This window comes from Myxocyprinus asiaticus, chromosome 18 (genome assembly GCF_019703515.2).
Source record: "Myxocyprinus asiaticus isolate MX2 ecotype Aquarium Trade chromosome 18, UBuf_Myxa_2, whole genome shotgun sequence".
Classification (NCBI taxonomy): domain Eukaryota; kingdom Metazoa; phylum Chordata; class Actinopteri; order Cypriniformes; family Catostomidae; genus Myxocyprinus; species Myxocyprinus asiaticus.
The window spans coordinates 8,589,430-8,610,604 of record NC_059361.1 but is presented as its reverse complement, the minus strand read 5'-3'; the positions used below and the strand labels follow the sequence as shown (position 1 = coordinate 8,610,604).

The 21,175-nt window shown below is 37.5% G+C and overlaps 1 protein-coding gene across 5 annotated transcripts; it reads left to right on the top strand.

The window, feature by feature from the left end:
• The first annotated feature begins 1,524 nt into the window (after positions 1–1,524).
• Positions 1,525–21,153, top strand: ccpg1 (cell cycle progression 1). Of its 5 annotated transcripts, none has more exons than XM_051724306.1 (12): positions 1,525–1,637; positions 2,740–2,810; positions 7,154–7,238; positions 7,506–7,591; positions 7,703–7,910; positions 9,514–9,597; positions 12,686–12,849; positions 15,053–15,188; positions 15,507–15,604; positions 17,439–17,564; positions 17,769–19,108; positions 20,417–21,153. In XM_051724306.1, the coding sequence occupies exons 2-12, from the start codon at positions 2,751–2,753 to the stop codon at positions 20,607–20,609; spliced, it is 2,580 nt and encodes an 859-aa protein (XP_051580266.1). In that variant the 5' UTR covers positions 1,525–1,637; positions 2,740–2,750; the 3' UTR covers positions 20,610–21,153. The 5 variants fall into 5 exon arrangements, with proteins under 5 accessions (XP_051580266.1, XP_051580265.1, XP_051580269.1 ...); XM_051724305.1 differs by having other exon boundaries at positions 7,503–7,591; XM_051724309.1 differs by having other exon boundaries at positions 7,503–7,591; positions 20,319–20,563.
• Positions 21,154–21,175: the final 22 nt, after the last annotated feature.

Sequence of the window (21,175 nt, the reverse complement as noted above, 5' to 3'; positions counted from 1 at the left end):
ACTACATTATTGCGACCACGCGGAGGTTACCCCATGTGACTCTACCCACCCTAGCAACCGGGCCAATTTGTTTGCTTAGGAGACCTGGCTGGAGTCACTCAGCACGCCCTGGATTTGAACTTGCAACTCCAGGTGTGGCAGTCAGCGTCTTTACTTGCTGAACTACCCAGGCCCCCCAAAGACAAATATGTTGATAACAAGTAGAAGCAAGAGGGTGATTTATGATTTCTGTGCCTTAAAATTGTGCCTTGTAATTTGGGATATACATCCGGCTACGGTCCAAGCTTGTGTTGAAGGATTTGTTCCAGTGTTGTGTCAAACTCTGTTTCCACGTCGGGATCTGTTTCCCTCCAGCAGATCTGTATGGGGGGAACAGTATCTGATGGCAACATTCTCCACTGTCAGAATGCGTTCCCCCATGCACAAAACTAAGCCTAACCCTTCTCTACCCTACCGTACCCTACCTACCCTAACCCTAACCCTAACCTACACTACCCTACCAACCCTAACCATAACCCCATGCCCTATCGGAGCTAGGGGGAAAACAGATTCCAACGGGGAACAAAATTTAATAACACCAGTACATCCCACACATTCAAAGATGCTGCGAGAACGTCTGGGAGATTGGGTGATAGGAACAGGGTGAGGATTCAAATGTGGGTGATCGGGCACCATAGTCGCTGGATGTGGTTTTATAAATGAGGCTCTGAGATGTGGCCAGTGCTGGATCTTCAGCTGATGTGTGAGATCCTGGTTTTAGCATGCAGGAAAAAAACTTGGTTTCCAGGATTTGCACACGGAGTCTTTGGAAGCTGATGCGCAAAATCTGACATTATATCAGAAGGCTGAAAGTAAAGAAATAAAAGAGGTAAATCACATTAAAGGTATAAAAGTACAGACATAAGTCAGTTGAAACTTTTATGAAACTAATGTTCTTTAAATGTTTAACACTTTTATTTTATATTTTTTTATTGTATTTATATACATTTTCCTTTTTTTTTTAAATCAATATTCCATTTATTTATTTTGTTATAATTTTATTTTATTATTGTTCAGTTTGTTTCTTCTAATCTTGCTAAATTACATTATTAAAAAATTATGGAAAATATTAACTTCTACGCCTTCTGTAAACGCATAGGAAAGTAATCTAACCAGTTTCACGGTGCATGACGCTGTTGTCGTGAATTCTCTATGGCAGCGGATGTTCACGTCAATAGCGCATGCGCATAAGTAAAAGAGACAAAAACTTAAATTTTCAGCCTCGTTCAACTAACTTCACGTAAAAATCGAATTCAGGCATCGTATTTACGGCTACATATGGTAAACTAATCAGCATCACAAACAAAGAGGCTTCAGAATCTCGTAGTCTCTTACATGACACGTTATCCTTGTGCCTTTACTGCAATGGGAAATCATGGTAATTGTAGTTTATAGAATTGGTGAACCTTACGACGTCAATAGGAGATTACGTATGTTTAAAACTACAACTCCCATACCACTCCTCCTCTCCGCTGCCGCCGTCGTATTGTCGTTCATGATGTTGATGTTTTGATTCAGTTGAAGAGGCGTGACTGTCGATTTGCACAGAGGATATTTCCCTATTATATTTCTTACGCTGCAGTTTACCTTTAAAACAGGTAAGAACAACTGATAATGCACATAAAACAGTATAAATTCATCATGAATGTATAGCAATAATGAAAGATTAAAGTGACTCATTCATATTATGGCGTGTGTGCGATTCAGTGCAGTGACGTGCATTTTTCTCTACATCAGTTCAGTTCGTTTAGTGAATCAAATGCTAAGTTTTGGATGTTTGGATGCATGGTTATGTAACATTAATCTATTTTTAGATGGAAGTCTTTAGAATATAAACCGTCTGGCTTTGGTTTGTTTGCCTGAACTTTTTCTAAAATAAGATTTAGTCTAACTAAAGAAAAGTTTTCAGTATTATGCACCAGCCAAACACATAAATGCATCCAAATATCATCATTCACATGCTTTTTCAATGGCTGCATATTGGTAAAGCTGTTCTAGGTTCAGTGAAGAGTGGATGATGCAAAAAGGGTGTAAGTGCTTCCTGAATAAGTAATGAGTGAAACAGCCAGATTTTTGTTTTTTTAAAGCAATAGTTCACAGAAAATGTTCTTGTCATTATTTACAGATCCTCATTTCATTCCAATTTTATGGAACACAGAAGATTTTTTTTTTTTTTTTTAATGTTCATGTATTTCTTTTCCATACAACAACCAAAAAGTAAAACCAAAAAGGACAATAAACACCATCAAAGTAGTCCATACTACTTGTGCACCAAATTGTAAGTCCTATGAAAGCCATAATATAGCTTTGTGTGAGGAACAGACCAAAAATAATTATTATTTAGTGAACAAGTTGTATGGACTACTTTCATGAGACTTTTATGGTGTTTTTGGCCTTTTTAAGATTGACTGGTGTGGTCACTGTGAACTGCCATTGAATGAAAAAAGGAAAGTACATTCTTCGAAATTGCTCCTTATATGCTCCAGGGAGAAAAACAATGAAAATGACATTTCCATCCCATAATAAGCATTCAGGTGGAGGTCACAGAGAATGACAACACAAATATAAACTGGGGCCTGAAATAGTGCAGTGTGCAGTTTGCATAGCCAAATGTTTTGTCTTGTTTCCTTTTTAATATATCAGTCCATGCCTCTGTTGTGTTAGTATAACGAATGTTGTGTGTTTATTTTTGTCGTTTAGCTTGTTGAAAGATGTCTGAAAGCTCCAGCGACACTGAATCTTCCTGTGGATGGACGGTCATTAGTAATGAGGTGATTGATTTATTATTATATTACCTGTATTGATATCCAGTTTACCCATGTAGTTTACCTAGAATCCAGTGGTGTAGTTGTGTCTTATATATATATATTTACGCTTAGAAGGAAGAATAAATATACAGTGTAAATGATGGTTACTCCAGGGATGCTCGTGCATCAGCATTAGACACTGGAAATGTCCCGCCCCTTACTGAAACAGAAAATATGACTGGTTAGCAAATATCTCATTTGAAATGAACGTTCTGATTGGTGGATCAAATTAGACGGAATGTCTGTTTTGCCCGTGCCATCAGTTGCGGTCCCACAGGTCTGTGCGTGTTTAGAGAGAATCTCTGTACACTTTTACATTTTTTTATTTTATCCCCTTTTCTCCCAGTTTGGAATGCCCAATTCCCACTACTTAGTAGGTCCTCGTGGTGGCACGGTTACTCACCTCAATCAGGGTGGCAGAGGACAAGTCTCAGTAGCCTCCGCTTCTGAGACAGTCAATCCGCGCATCTTATCACGTGGCTCGCTGTGCATGACACCGTGGAGACTCAAAGCATGTGGAGGCTCATGCTACTCACCGCAATCCACGCACAGCTTACCACGTGCCCCATTGAGAGCGAGAACCACTTATAGCAACCACGAGGATGTTACCCCATATGACTCTACCCTCCCTAGCAACCGGGCCAATTTGGTTGCTTAGGAGACCTGGCTGGAGTCACTCGGCACACCCTGGATTCGAACTCGCGACTCCAGGGGTGGTAGTCAACGTCTTTACTCGCTGAGCTACGCAGGCCACCCTGAAACTCTGTACACTTTTTAAAATAAAATAAAAAACACACACAATTCACTCAGCGGTGCTTCGGCATCACGTTAGTAGATTGAAAAAGTTCCGGGTCAAAAGCATACTCATTGTTCTGGCGGCCTTACGTATCATCATTTATTTTAGGTGGGCATACGCAAAGTCCTAAGAAAGATAGATGGGCATACGGTGTATGCCTGCGTATGCCATAGACTACTCTACTGCTAGAATCCTAGTAAAAGGCTTTTGATATATATACACACACACACACACACACACATACATATACATATACACATACACATATATTAATATATATACAAACATATATGAATATATATACATACATATACATACATATTCACACACATAAATACACACATACATATATATACACATATATGAATATATATACACATACATACATACATACACACACACATACACATACATATATATATATATATATATACACACACACACACACACACACACACACACACATACATATACATATACATATACACATACACATATATTAATATATATACATACATATACACATATATGAATATATATACATACATATACATACATACATACATATTCACACACATAAATACACACATACATATATATACACATATATGAATATATATACACATACATACATACACACACACATACACATACATATATATATATATATATATACACACACATATACATATACACATACACATATATTAATATATATACATACATACATACATATTCACACACATAAATACACACATACATATATACACATATATGAATATATATACACATACATACATACATACACACACATACACATACATAGTGCAAATCTAAATACAAATCGGTTATATACAGTGCAAGGGAATGAAATGGCAGAAGAGGTAGGATGTGTTGGATAATATAAAAAGACTAAGCTGTGTATTGCACATTAATTATTGCTCAATGGGGCAGTTTTAACTGTTCATGACATGGATAGCCTGAGGGGAAAAAAACTGTTCCTGTGCCTGATGGTTCTGGTGCTCAGAGCTCTGAAGCATCGGCCAGAAGGCAACAGTTCAAAAAGGTAGTGGGCAGGGTGAGTGGGGTCCAGAGTGATTTTTCCAGCCTTTTTCCTCACTCTGGAAGTGTATATATATATATATTAGTAAAGGATTTATTCATTTATGCATTAGCCTTTAATTTTCACCTATTTTATTTATCCCTTAAATGCATGGTCATTTCCCAAACACTCCTATATTACAACAAACAACAAATATACATATTCGGGTCTTTAGAGACCCAGCACTTATATATATATATAAAAAATGGATATAGAAAATGCCCAGATAATGTCAAATTTTCAAGACAATTAGAAAATATTACAATAAAATATATTTTGATGTTTTATTTTTCATAAATCAAAGATATAATGTAACAAATCAGGACAAATCTAGAACAGGATTCATTACTTTCACACTGAAATCTCATGAGATGCAACTGGCTGTCAAACACATTGAGCTACACAACACATAATATACACATAATATACACTTCAGCTACACCTAAGTTACACATATGTTACACATGTGTATTTTATCAGGTCTAAATAGATTAACAATTTAGATTATTTCAGTAGTACACCTAAATGACAATAGCCATATCATTCTGTTCATGTGTTACACTTGCTATAGTTTAATTCTATGTTGTTTCTATGTCAGCTAGCAATGTCAAATGTAAATCAAGTCAATCACTGAAACATCAGCGCCACCTTGAGTAAGAAAAAACAAGTATAACATGTATGTGTTCACGCATATGGAATACTGATAATTTGTCGACAAAAATGTTCGTTGTCGAATAGTCATTTGATCTTATTTAACATAACATGAGATCACATTAAACTCTAATGATGACGAGCGAGAGCAGGACTGCAGTTTGCGCCTGACTGAGGAGAGGAAGAATTACACAGCTCACAGTCCAGATGTGCTCTAAACTTTCCAGACAGCTTCAGGTGATGTAGATCACAAAGTATGAGGGAATTATAATGAAAAAATACAAAATAAGTAAATACAGAAGCACTCTCGTTGTGGAATAAGCAGAGCCGGAGCTCTTTAAAGGAAACACCCCAATGTTACATCTTAAATGCAGTTATATTTAATCCCATTATACACTGCAACAAAATACGTTTTTGATTTGTTTTTGTTTTGGCTTGTTTTCCAATATAAATATCTAAAACTCCTTTAAAACAACATACATTTACTTTAGCAGCTATACTGCAGAAGAAAATGTTTTATCTGAGAATGTTGAATATAATATTAAAAATACAAATATTGAAAAATATTGAAAATTCCTTAAAGAAAAGATGCATTCACCTGAGAAGCAGCATATAAGATATTTAGACTTGCTTTTAGAGAATAGATCTTGAATATAAGTATACTTTGTCTTTACTGCACTCGCAGAAGTATAACCAAGTGAAAAAATACACTTATGTTCAAAATACACTTATATTTAAGATACATTCTCTTAAAGCAAGTCTAAATATCTTATATGTTGCTTCTCAAGTAAATGTATCTTGTTTTAAGGATTTTTAGACAATTTTAAATGGAAAACAAGACAAAAACACTTGATAACAATAGGATTTTTTTCAGTGAAGTTTTTTTTACTGAATTAAACTTAACAAGTAATTTTTTTTCCCTTTTATTCAGTAAATATCATTTAGAGGTATTTTTAAAAGATGATTTTGTCCTCTTTATTGTTAGTAAGTACATGTAATACAACCTTTTATGTCAGGGTACAAGCTGAATAATTGGTTTAAAGCTAATGATTAATCAAAGCAATAATCGCCAAATAGTTGAATAATCATTCTAATAATCATTAGATTAATCAAATAATCGTTAGTTGCAGCCCTACATATATATATATATATATATATATATATATATATATATATATATATATATACTATATATATATATATATATATACACTGGCGGCCAAAAGTTTGGAATAATGTACAGATTTTGCTGTTTCGGAAGGAAATTGGTACTTTCATTCACCAAAGTGGCATTCAACTGATCACAAAGTATAGTCAGGACATTACTGATGTAAAAAACAGCACCATCACTATTTGAAAAAAGTCCTTTAAGATTAAATCTAGACAGGCCCCATTTCCCGCAGCCATCACTCCAACACCTTACTGTAATACAAAAAACAAATAATTATATATTTTTTAAATTGCAAAGCATATTTTTAAAGTACAAGTAAACATCATGCTAGTATGTGTTTTTCTGAATTTAATTAATGTAAATTTTTATTTTTTTTTTTTAAATGATTGTGTCTGGAAAGCATGATTTTTATTACTTTACTATGTATATTATAGTAATGAGATTTATTCACTTTATAGTAATGCAAATATAGGGGGTAAATGTGCTTAATTGTCATGGAAAAAATTTTGCAATGCAAAAGATGATCCAAAAAAAAAGAAAAAGGGTGGGGGCTTTAATTTTCTTTTCTAATCTTTTTTGTTATTAAGGGTTCAGATATTGAGACGCTGGGCCCTGATAACATTGGAGACTGTGATGAAGGAGAGGTTAGCCATGCACCGGACATACCAGCCGGTGAGGATGTCATGAAGATCTGTCGTTTAAAACTTGTAAACTCAAAACAGTGTCTTTTGTTTCAGCTGGTGGAGTGGCATGCATTTAATGTTGCTCTAATCTGGTTACAGCACACTCTTGAATTCAGTATTATTAGTGATTAACTATTTGTAACAGCATACAAAAGCTAAAGTGCATGAATGAATGTAGTTGATGGAATTCCTTTTACACACACATGCAAAATCAGAAGTGGTTGGACAAGTTATATTTGAACTTGTTTTACAGCAGAATGCGAAGAGGAAAGTCTGGTTGAGACTTCTCTGGAACTCACCTTGAGAGCGGAGGTGACTTCAGAGGTTGAACCCGCCAGAGAGGTATGAAATATTTGGAATACTACCCCAAATACTTTTTAGTGTGTTATTGTTCCTCAGAGAGACTTAACGTGAGGAATTCTCTAGTAATCTTGCACTCTTTTTTTCTTGCAGACAGGAGAGGATGTTGCTGGGGAAGACCATGTGATTCTTTGCTCCTCCAGTGAGAACTCTGACATCATCACACTGGGGAACACTCGGGAGGCAGATATTGACACATGGGAGGAGCCTGTTGCTAAGGAGATGGAGGAAACAGGAAGTGAAGAGCTCTATCTTGGAACCTCATCAAGCAGCCACTATACCTTCAGAGAGGCAGAGACAAGTGAGTGGAAAAATAGCTTCAAATCAAATCACTTTTATTGTTGGAACAAAAATGCTACCAACAGCGACACAAATGTCCCAAATATATATATATATATATAAAAACTTGTCTTATAGGGGTGTTTGTGTTTAGTTTGATTTTATAAGGTAAAGCCATACATTTTTTCAATCACTTGATTCAATTCCAGTATTTGGCATGAAAAGGAAGGTGTTTTAGCTTCTTTCCACTATTGGGCCAAATGAGGGCGTGCTAGTGCTTGCCAGGGCAAGTTGCATTCCCACTGTTTCTTCCGGGGCTTCATCGTGCCTCCTCTGGCTTTCTCGGGGCCAACGGCCAATGGCCTTTGGTCCGCTGATTACCCTTGGGCCAAACAAGGCTAGCCGGGGATTGAGGCGGGTTCAGTGTCAAAGGTGAAGTTTCGCCGTACTTGTCAGGATATGTATCCAGCACACAACGGTATAGGTTCAGGCCAAAAAAAACAAAAACAAATGTGCGCACACTACAAATCTGTTAAAATGCATAATAGACAAAGCGGTGCCCAAAGAAAAGACTTTCCATGGTTCGGCGAACTTTCATTACACGGTGTGCAGGGACATTGTCCCGCTGTTAGTGGAGAGACCACACAGGAGATATCATGGCAGTTACAGTTGGTGAGTTGTTATCGCTAATTTATCTTGCTAGCTAGCTAATGTTTACATTCAATATAAACTCGATATTCTAAATAACATGATTCATCAGCTTGAGCTTCTCTCTTGCTTGTGAAATGGGCGGGTTGTGTGACGTTGGCACCAGGGCGACGTATTAAGGGCTGGTTTTGGGCAGCGCTGCAGGGCTGTTGGCCAGATGGTGGGAACACAGATGGATTTTGATAGCCCTGGCTCGCACTGGCCCGATAGTGGAAAAGTGGCTAATGTCCTTTGCTTGTAGGATTAGAAAAACCAAAATGCCCCTGGAATCATTTCTGAGGAGCAAATATTGCCCCTACTAAAAAAACTAAGAAACACTGAATTAATTTCTGATGTGATGTGTAACCTCTGTCACATATTCCCTGTTTATGTGTTGCCTTTTATGTTGAAATTCTTGTTTAGTTCCTGTTTCCTGTTAGTTTGTAGTCCTTTTGTAGTTTCATTTTATGATTGGTTTTCCCCTGATTGTTTTCCCCAGGTGTTCCTCGTTTCCTTGTTTGCCCATGTGTATTTAAGCCCTTGTTTCCCCTGGTTTCTTTGTCAGTCTTTACATGTGTCATGTTCTGTGCCTGGTTTCCTGTGTTTTTGTTTCGTTTTATTCTGAGTTACTGTGTTCGTCTTTTGTTTTTCATTAAAGCTGCATTTAGATCCTCATTTCTCGACTGCCTCATCACAACCTCTCTAATATGTCACCCAGTCTGCACCCCATAAGTGGGTGTCTATAAACTGGGTGAATTCCCATTGGGTTGTAAAAGTGTCTTTGGAAATTTGCTGAATTTCCTAGAAACATGGCTGGAATTCCCAGTGTGTGTGTGTGTGTGTGTGTGTGTGTGTGTATCCCTCCCCTACTATGTGCTTGTTGTTCCTATAATGTTGAAAGACACAAAGCAATGTTCTTCTCTCTCCTGGGGTGGCAGTGGATTGGTGGAGGCGTGGATGGGGATTTTCCAGAACGCTGTGGGAATATGGCAGCCAGCTGCAGAGCTCTCTCTCTTTCTCAGGTGCTCTGAAATGATGGTGTGTTTAACAGGCAGCATGCTGATAAAGCTCTGAGGACTGTGTATGTTTGTTTGTGACTGAGTGTGTTAACTGATGTGGCAAAAATAGGTTGTGCCACATTAGTCTGGCTGATGAAACATCCACCCAATAGCTGCATGAGCTGATTACAAGTGTAAAGTATGTGAAAAAGCCACAGCAATATGTTTTTTTGACCTACATTACAGTGTGCTGTCAGATGTGTTTTAATTCTGTTTCTTGACAAGATTGTGAGTTAATTGCATAAACAAACTATTTATGTTGTTGATACTTGGGGTTAGTGATTTGAACAAACCCTTAACCCTAAGTATTAAAAGTAGCTCCTATTTGTGCTTCAGACATGAATGATACCTCAAAATGTTTGGTTTGTTGAGAAGACTAGTATACAACTATACAGGTGCATCTCAATAAATTAGAATGTCGTGGAAAAGTTCATTTATTTCAGTTCATTTATTTAGAAATTTTGGAGCACTTCATGCTTCCTTCTGCTGACCAGCTTTTTAAAGATGCTGATTTCATTTTCCAGCAGGATTTGGCACCTGCCCACACTGCCAAAAGCACCAAAAGTTGGTTAAATGACCATGGTGTTGGTGCGCTTGACTGGCCAGCAAACTCACCAGACCTGAACCCCATAGAGAATCTATGGGGTATTGTCAAGAGGAAAATGAGAAACAAGAGACCAAAAAATGCAGATGAGCTGAAGGCCACTGTCAAAGAAACCTGGGCTTCCATACCACCTCAGCAGTGCCACAAACTGATCACCTCCATGCCACGCTGAATTGAGGCAGTAATTAAAGCAAAAGGAGCCCCTACCAAGTATTGAGTACATATACAGTAAATGAACATACTTTCCAGAAGGCCAACAATTCACTAAAAATGTTTTTTTTATTGGTCTTATGATGTATTCTAATTTTTTGAGATAGTGAATTGGTGGGTTTTTGTTAAATGTGAGCCAAAATCATCACAATTAAAAGAACCAAAGACTTAAACTACTTCAGTCTGTGTGCACTGAATTTATTTAATACACGAGTTTCACAATTTTAGTTGAATTACTGAAATAAATGAACTTTTCCACGACATTCTAATTTATTGAGATGCACCTGTATATATATAAGAGAAGTGCTATTATACTTTGAAGTGATTTAGGATTTTTGAAAAAACTTTCATTGTTGAATGGATCCGAACCATATCTAGAGACCAGAATATCATGGCGGGCTCCTTTGACTTGAGCCAGTAAGCAAACAACTCAGTACTTCCTTGCTACTGCATAGCAACGTGCTAGCAACAGAACATCCTTGCAGCCATAGATATACACACATAGATGCCTCATTCGGCTGTTTCGGATACGTCAGCCGCAGCGCCATCTTGGAATGGTCAATAAAAGAGCTGTTTGAATGTACGTGAATGGAGATGAAGCCTCAGACCGCTGCATAAACTGCTTTTGTGTGGAAACAGTTCATCATGTAATGAGTTGACTGTCTGGGTGCTAATTTTCAATATGTTTGCCATGATAAATTCATTTGTAGACATTAAAAAATGACAAAATTTGTAAAAAACCCTGTTTAGAAGTGATGTCAGGATTTTTTTTTATATCATCTAAAATATTGCCCAATGTTTATGTAAAATCAGACAATCTGAAAGTTGGCTGGAAAAGACTCCAGACTGTTGCAGACTGTATCTGTCAATTTACATTCATGTGTTGATGGACGGCTCTTGACAAAAGTCAAAAGTCTATTGTCTTTTCCAGCCAGCTTTCAGATTATCTGATTTTCCATAAACATAGTGCAATATTTTAGATGATATAAAAAAATCCTGACTTCACTTCTAAAATAGTTTTTTTTTCCCCATAGCAAACTGCAAATAAAGTCCTCTACAAATGAATATATCATGGCAAACATACTGAAAATTAGCACCCAGGTAGTCAATTTATTACATTATGAACTGTTCCCACAAAAAAGCAGTTTATGCTGTGGTCTGAGGGATCTCCTCCCATTCAACTCTCTCCTTGTTGACCGTTCCAAGATGGTGCCGTGTTTGATGGATCTGAACCAGCCGAATTAGGCATCTATGTATGTATACTATGTTTGATGCGATACCTGTATGAGCATACCACCATAAACAAAGGAGATATACACAAATGCTTTAGGCATGCATAGTTCTGCAGCTTTTTAAACATGAGCTCCGTGTGTGTTTTTGGAGGACAAGTCATGTGCTGGTTTTGTCAATAAGCTCATTACCTCAGAGCCCATTTTCCTGCACTGCATCTTGGCATGAGAGGTGTTCTCTTTAAGCATGTGTTTGTGCCTTGTGTTTGCAGAAATGCTTGTGCATTTAAATGCGGAGCTACAGCAATCCATGTTTTGCACCAACACACTGCATCTGCATTTGTCAGCACCCTACAAATCGTATATTCCAAGAGATGACTCATGTGAAAGATGTCTGGAAGGGGTTAGTCTCAGCTTGAGACCACCCCCCGTCCGTTCACTGCCTGTCTAATGCATATTGTACTCAAAATCAACAGTTAAAATCTGATTGGCTGGCTTTATGTAACTTTGGGGTGTTTTTTTACCACGCCAGTGTATTATGGTATCAACTATTTCATATACTGTAAACCCACCCTTAAATGACATAGAAAACAAACCAAACATGTCGGTCAGAAGGTCTCTTCCTGTCTTAGTGGGCTGTTCTTTACTAGAAAAAGCAGCAAAGCAGACCAGATTTCATGCCGATAGTCAAAGTTCTGGCTATGCGAGGCTAGTAAAAGGTTAAATTAGGCTTACTGTGTGGTAAAAAGTAATTTAGTGGCAGATGCTTTTATCCAAAGGGACTTGCTGGAAACAATGGTGTTAGCTCATGGCTCACTCTTTATGGTACTCGAAACAGCAACCTTTGAGCTTTAGACATTATTTCACACCACCTAGTAGTAATAAGAATTAGCTTAACTTTAAGAACAATGGGAAGCCACCACCATGATACCAAAAATAGATGTTTATTAATAATTTGTGTGGGTTTTAATATACTGTAAGTATGTTTGTTTAATTTACCCATAAACAGTTTTCCCAGTGGATCAGCCTGTGCAGAGAGACTCCAGTAACAGCAGCAGCGAGGAAGATGAGGATGAGATGAAGAGCAGTCCTGTGGTGAGGAGACGCAGAATGAGGTGGAGCACGACTGGCTCGGAGCCCGGAGACTCGCATGAGCCGCAGAGGAGACAGGAGGTGCCGTATCACAGCGACAAACAACTCATCACTCCATGAGTGTGCATAATGCTTAATAATACATTATATGCTATAAATGAATATTATTCATTAAACAAAATCATGCTATGAACAGCATTTATCCTTCACAACAACACATGCCATGTTTGTCCGTACTGCTTTAGACTTTCAACTGTATTTTTTATTAGTTATTTATTTTAATCTACAGTAAGTAATAAATGATAAATTAAGTGGAAAATAAAAACGTGACAAAACAACATGTACCCGCATTCGACTTCGGGGCAACCATTGCCGTATTTTTGCTTGTTACATCATGAAACATAAACAGAATATGGAAAATGGCATAACAATACTTGCAGCAGATGATCCCGATTAAAACGAGCCCAAACACAACATTACATGGTGCATTGATCTTGAAATAATCCTCACAAAGCATCTAGCAACTGGGAGTGCATCTAATGTGTTTGTTTTATTTTACAAGTTTGAGACTTTACCAACATTATGACTCATGAAAATCCAATCTTTATGACATTTTTAACAATTCCCATAATGATTATTATTATCTGATCATTACTGTATGTGCAGTGCACACACACACAAACCACCATTGCACACAGTATAGCTGCTGGCATAAATATTACGCCATGAATACAGAGATTGGGCACGTGCAAGTATTACCATAAATATTCATAAATGGGCACGATACAATTTATGCAAGTGTAATATGATTTATTTATCATTCAGATCAGTTTACATCTTCAATATAGACACACCAATATACTGTAGGTTCAGGTTGCATCCGCCAAACCACAGATAGATGCAGTTAAGGTAAAGGTTAAATTGTGAAGTCCAGATTTCTATTTTGTTTCAAGTGAGTAGTTTTTTTTTACCCTTTAAGCTTGGATTTGCCCACTGGTGAAAACACTAATTATCAAACTGTTAATAACTACAGTCTTGACCAACACAAAATAGGTATCGTTTATAAAAGCTTAGAAGTTGTACTTTAAACTGCATGTTGGCATGATGACCAACACTGAACAAGTGCTTTGAAATTTGCAGTTTTGATAATTTATTAATAATTTTGCACTGTACAGATTATTGTTATTGTAGAAACATAAAACTGATCAAATAGCCATGTGCCATGTGTCGTTGGAAAGCTCTCAAAGAGTGGAATACAACCAGCCTATATAGCGAGTAATAGCCAAGTATATGTCTTTGACATACATGTTACATGTAAAAAGTTGTTGCTCATAGACTACGTTTTCACTTATAACTTCACTAAAAATAAACATAACATTACTTAAAATGAGCCCACACACAACTTAATCAGATGCATGGATCTTTAGATAATCCACATGAAGCACAATGTGCACACAGCGCATATTTTGCTATCTGGCTAAAAACACGTTAGCTTTCCTGGATCAGATGACTTCATCGGAAATTATGTAGTACGTTGTCCAGTATCATGGAACGCTAAACCAATCGTATTAAGATTCAAATCGCTGCAATCAGAGGTGGAAGTCATCCAAATATGGGCAGAGAGGATCATTCACTCTAATTTCATATGGTCACCAGGAGATGGCGCCAAGTACATGAAAAGACTTGATGGCTCAAGTGACAGAATGGAACTGAATGAGATCTTGTTACTCATTTCTGCATGCTTTGGAGAGAGAGCATACCTTTAGTAATTGTTGTATTTGCATGTGTAATTATTTACATATGTACAATTATTATGTTTTATTAGTTGCTTTGTTGTATTAACACAACATTTTTCTCAGTTACAGTTGACATGATTGGGAACAAAAATAAAAACAGTTTTTCTGAGCCACCATATTTACACCCAGAGATAATATAAATTTTTGGCTCAAGTGTTTTTGTGATTTTTCATCAGTTTCTTAGGCTGAGAGTCTCATAATTGATCATAATGTATATCATTAAACAAATTGAAAAGTTTTCTTTAATATAATACCAAACAATTGACCCTCTTTTATGTTTTTTGTAGAGTTAATTTTGTGCATGCCACTGAAACAGGAAATCTTAAAAAACACCTTCAGAGCTTAAAGAGTTAATTAATTAGCTAGCAGCTAAATTTAAAACTCAAAAAGTTAAATGGTTTGTTTTCGGAATCGGCCACAATAAAATTCCAGTGCAAAAATTGGTGCATGCCTTATTTGATTCTATATCGCATTTGATTGTTCCTTAGGTCCTTGAAGAGATTCAGGCTCATCCGGACCCCCGCGCTGCTCATCAGTATCAAGGCCAGATCAGCGGCACTCTGAACAAATGCATCCTTCTTGCACTGCTCATTGCCATCAGTATGGGATTTGGACACTTCTACGGTGAGCAGTGCCGCATTGTCTCACTTTTCTATGTGCTCTTCCTATTAAGTGGTTAAAATATTTAAAATAGAACTGCTAGAATCAGTACCCTTAAGAAAAAATACTGGAAAACCTGGAAATATCTGGAATTTTGAAACTGTGATTTCCAGTCCTGGAAAAGTTGTGAAAATAAAATAAAAAAAACTTAAATAGTCATTAATATGTTCTATGTTTAAAATAAATGTTTCTAGTTATGCTCATCCAATTGGCTAGAAAAATTTTTTTGTGAGCAATGTTTGTTTCCAAGCTATGTAAAAACTATGTTTGTGTATGTTTCAGGCACAGTACAGATTCAGGAAAGGCAGAGGATTGTGGAAAAGAGTCGTGTGAATGAGCTGGAGGCACCGTGTAAGAGAGAGATGGATATTGTCAGTAAGGTCTGTCACAATTCACTCACTAATTCTGACTGAGGAAAACTGTGGCTTTACTGCAGCTTTAAACCTCAGTTATTCAAGCACTCATAAAATTAGGCAAAAGGCTTTGAATTGTATGTCTCTCCACGTTTCCTGGTTTTCCCCTGTATTTCATGCTGTCATTGGTGAACTTTGTTTCAGCTTTCCTTGTCTTTTATCTTTTCTGCTAAGTTAATTTCCTCTCTGATTCAGCCATATATGCTGAAGAAGATCTATGAAACTAGTTATTTTTTTAAGTCCCAAAGGCTCACTCTTTGCATTTCTTGACTCTGTGCTTAAAAGGAATGAAAGTCAAACCATAAAAAATGTTGGGAACAAAATGATTGTCATGACGTTCCATTCCATTAAGGTATATGGAACAACTTAAGTCGTCTGGCGATGCACTTTGTTTTTAAAAGTGGTGGGGATAATTTTGTGGTGACTTCACAAAATAATTAGGTTATGTAATTAGGTCACCTATTAATTAGGTTATGTGCAGATAATGTTAAACAGTCTTTTTCTCTTCTGAGAATAAGTTATTCTTCATGACCAATTCAAGCATTCCAATAAATATTTCAAATAATTAATTTGATAACTTAATCTGTACATCTAACACTGTACTGATTTTGAGCACTGGGATTTTGTTAGTCAGTGGATAAATACATGGATCATTAAGTTTTAGCCAGAGTGATTGGTCTTATGGTAAAATGTTTGCCTCTAGTATAAGGAGTTCCCAGTTCTAATCTGCCTTCTAATCTAAGCTTTTTGTATTAAATAAACAAAGATTGCATCTGTACATAAGTGGATATACATCATAAGTGGGGACACATCTGTTTGCATTTTGATTTGCGATTTAACTGAAAGGGAGCGCGAGTTGTGCAGCAGTGGAGGGAGTAGAGCGTACATCTGGATGCACAAGAGAACATCGCTGCCACAACGAGCACTTTTCATAACAGTAAAAATAAACTCCAGTGCTGGATCACACTTATTGTATTGGAGTTATTACACAAATAAAATGGAAACTCCAGTTCAAGGACTGGAGATGTTTTTTCTGCATTAGACACTTACCTGACGAAAGCTATTCCATAAAGTGGCTGGGGCAAAATTGGCAAAGGTCAAAAATGGTAGGGACATATCCCACCCATCCTACCGTAAATGGGAGGATGCGATGCACAAACATAATACGATCAAGGAAACATAAAGTTTGCAATATACACATCAGAGCCATTTATAAGGTCAAGTTGTCTTTAGGCCCCCCAGTGAGCAAGCCAGAGGCGACTATGGCAAGGAACCAAAAACTTCATAAGATGTTAGTTAATAAAGAAAAGTAACCTTGGGGGAAACCAGGCTCAGCTGGGGGAGCCAGGTCCCCTCTGGCTATACAGCATGAATATTATGCCAATATTAGTTATTTATGTGAAATACATTTTTACCGTTATCATGAAGATCAGTATGTCTAATTTTCTGCCAGTTATGCCATCACGTTTTCAGTTACCAAAGCAATTGTAGAAATACGCTATACTCAGTCAGCAATGATTAATTATTTTGTCAGTGGAAGTGTCAAATTACAGAGGATTAATGAGATAATGAAATCTCATGTGAGTTTACAATATCCACCAAATTCCTTATGATTCCCGTCCGTAGTGCTTAATCTATTTCTCTCACTATTTTCCAATTATTAATGTCATTTTCCCTCTTTTTCTCAAGCATGAATGTTTTCTAAAGTATACCTGGGTTTACGTAGCTTTAGAAAAGCTATAGTTGGCTTTGTTGCTTTTCATAGGCATCCATTCTTGTGCCACTGTCTCCATATTTTTAGGAAGTGGTTGAGAATCTAAAGGAAGATCTAGAGGAAAAGCAGGATATGGTGCTGTCCCTCACAAGCATTATGGATAAAATAACTAAAGAAAACCAGCATCTCCGATTTAAACAGGAAGAGCTACAGGTAACTCTAATCTTAAACTAATCGATTAGTCGGTGCAAACCCCACTGGAAAATGATACAAAGTATTACTGCAACAAAATTCACCAATTATTTCTGTATTGTCACCATTAGTGTGTGTCGAGAAGTCTCCTACTAGAAAATAGTCTCCTCCTCATTTGTGAGGTGGACACTGGTAACAGTTTGATTTTTCTGTTTGAAAACACAGGCACAAAGACAAAATTTGTATGACCAACTCTCACAAGCCAAGAGCGAGATGGGGTCTCAGCAGAAGGATTTGACCATGGAAAACCAGCAACTTAAAATCACTCTCGAGAAAGAGGAGGCGTCCCTCTTGGCTTTGCAGGAGGAACTGAGGTACCTACGTGGACAGATTCGAGAGTTAGAGGAGAGAGGAGCTGGAACAGACTCGATCTTGTCCGAAAACCAACGTTTGAAGGGCCATTTGCAAGAGGAGAAGCAGAAAGTGCGTAGCTTCATCAGCCAAAGGGAGGCGCTCATGGCCGAGGCTCAGGTCCTACGGAAGGAGCTTGATAAAGAACGAAAGGTTACGGACAAGCTGAAAGAGGAACTTGAGGAAATGAGTCAGAAAGAGGAAGACGTGGAGGGAAAGACTGATCCAGAGACCGAAGAACTCCAGGCTCGACTTCTGGAGCTCGAGAACAAGCTGAGATTTGAGCAACAACGCTCAGATCTTTGGGAGAGACTCTACGTAGAGTCAAAGGAGAAGAAAGCAAAAGGCGATCAGGACGTAAAGACCAAGATTCCGAAGGATGGGATGATGGGAAAGGTGAAGGAAACGTTTGATGCTGTCAAGAATTCCACAAAAGAGTTTGTGCACCATCACAAGGAGCAGATCAAGAAGGCCAAAGAAGCAGTAAAGGAAAATCTCAGGAAGTTTTCAGACTCTGTTAAGTCCACGTTCAGACACTTTAAAAACTCCGCCTCCAATGTTTTCAATAGGGGCGACGAAAAAAGGTTCCAAGAGAGGAAGGATGCCAAACCTCAACGTCAGACATTTCAGCAAGATGGTTTTAAAGAACAGGGCAACAAACGTGCAGAAGACATCCATTGGCAGCCTCAAAAACCTTTACATCGACACCCTCGCAAATCAACCATCGACTCTTTTCACAGCGATAGCAACACACGCAAACCCGGCACTCAGAAAGAGCAAAGTCAGAAAATGCCCCCCAAAGGGTGTTCAGGTGTTTTTGATTGTGCTTATCAGGAGTCTATGAGTCTGTTCAATAAGGCAATGGACCCCATCCGTGCGGATGAGTTTAACGAACTCTTGCGAAGCTATCTTCAGAAGGAGGTCGGCTATTTCCGCCACTGGAGGGAGCTAGAGAGCTTCATCAATAATTTCTTCCATAATGGCATCTTTATACACGACCAGATGCTATTTACAGACTTTGTTAGTAGTGTTGAGGATTATCTTGAGGAAATAGATGAATATCATAGTCTCGATGATGACGTATTCGAAGATCTGGACGACTACATCTACAGGCACATATTTGGAGATACGTACTTAAAATATTTTGGGCCGAGGTAAGCCATTTTTTGGTCTTGGATAATCTTTCGTTTTTATAACAAGCTAAGTTACACTTGTTGCTAAAATCTGGAAATCCTGCTTAAAACTCTAGTCGAGTCAACATGAAATGGTATTCACAACCGCTTATACTTGTATAATGTCACATATTTACAAGCCAAACAGGACATCCAACAAGAAAAAAAACGTAGGGCAGAACTTGATTTTATCCATAATGAATTGATTGGATAGTGAAAAATATGAAGGATTTGTGAGGCCAAAAATGAAAGTTGTTTTAGAGGTGGAACAATTTACTTCATTTTGCTACATCATTGACTGTTTACATGGACACCAGAAAGCGGCTTATTGCGAGAAAGCAGCGTTCCGGTTTACGTGAACTGTATAACGCCGTACAGTTTACTCCCATATACATGCGGCTCGGTCAGTAAGCAGCTTTTTTTTACAGCATTGTAATTTCCCCGTGACGCTTGTGTAAATAACAAATGTGGCATCCGAGGAAGACTTTGCTGTTTTATTCTCTGTTGCTTCACTTTATTTCCCGATATTTTAGAGTTGTTGCTGTGTTTGTTTCCTTAACTTTCCATCGTGACCTCCAGTGAAACTGCGCTGCAATAGTGAGGTTTCCCTCTTATGTAAAACTCTGGGATTCCCCCAATGTACGAGCATATATGCGAACGTTAGGGACATCTATATTTTACATTGGTGTGTATAAATGGGTATAGTTTGTGCTTTTCCCACTGTACTCAACATTTTAAATGTTGAATTCTTTCCGCTGTTGATTTGTTGTTGGGCTCTATCCTGTGATGTTTGTTATTTGGTGTTCACGCACATGCGCACTCTTCAGACACCCATCAGAATGCCGCATATGTGTTTACAAGACCACATAAGCCATGTTCTCAAGGAGAAACCTAGGTGTGTTAAATTGCTTTGTCTCAATCCCTTAAGCGGCATAAGGAAGTTGCCGTTCTCATTTAAATGACATTTCAGAGCGTCGCTTTCTGCAAAAACTCTGGAATAAACCGTTTTCTTAAGTGCATGTAAACATGGTCATTTTGAAGACAAACATTTATAATTTCTTCAGAATGATGAATTGTTCACAATAAGACCTGGAACACATTAGCAAAGTAAATAGGGTCAATTTTGTTTTCATGTTGACTTGAAGTTGCATGTTTGTAACTGCATTCGTGTCTGTTACTTCCCTGTCTGTAGGTCTGAGAATCAGTAGAGTGCATGTTGACACGCATGAGTGAACCACACATGAGGCTTAATGGCAAACCCTAAAAAATGTCCTGTTTGTAAATTTGCAGTCGACCCTTTGAAGGGCCGGGGTCAAAGGGCAAGCCATGCCGTCATTGTCAGCGGCAAAAGAGGAAGCACCAGCAGCCACGCCCTCGGCCTCAGAGAGCCAAGAAATGGAGCCAATCAGGACGCTATCCCAACCGACAGTTTGCTGATGTCAAAATAGAGCTTGGCCCTATGCCCTTTGATCCGAAATACTAGAAGAAACATTAAATTTGTTCTAATTTTTGGAGATGGTTGATGAAATCTTTAGGTTCACATTTTCTGTGAAATTTGCACAATGTAATTGTTCTAATGCTGGTTAAATGATTCTTTATGTATTTGCTCTCTTTCTGCACTATGGTGACAGCAAAGTCTTAGCATTTAAACAGCAATTTTCTTGTAGCAATTTATAATTAATTATAGGTCATTTTTTGAGGAAGATTTATTTTTTATTTTCTTCCCTGAGCATGTTGAAAAAGTTGAGGATTTATAAGTATTTGAAATTGCTATGAATGTATAACAAGTGGGACAAACTGCTTTGATTGGGATTATTAACTAAAGCACTTTTTATGGATGCATTTTACAAAAAAAAAATAGTTTTCTAAACAAAACAAAAAATCAATCATTGAGGACATAAACATGTTTCAGTTCTGTTAGGACCAAATAACCATTTAAAATAAATTAAAATTATATTTTGTCAAAAGTGTGTCAGAAGTTCAGTAGATTTAGGACGAAAATTAAAACATTGCTCTTGGTTAAAATGTTACGTTTTAGATTGATTTGGT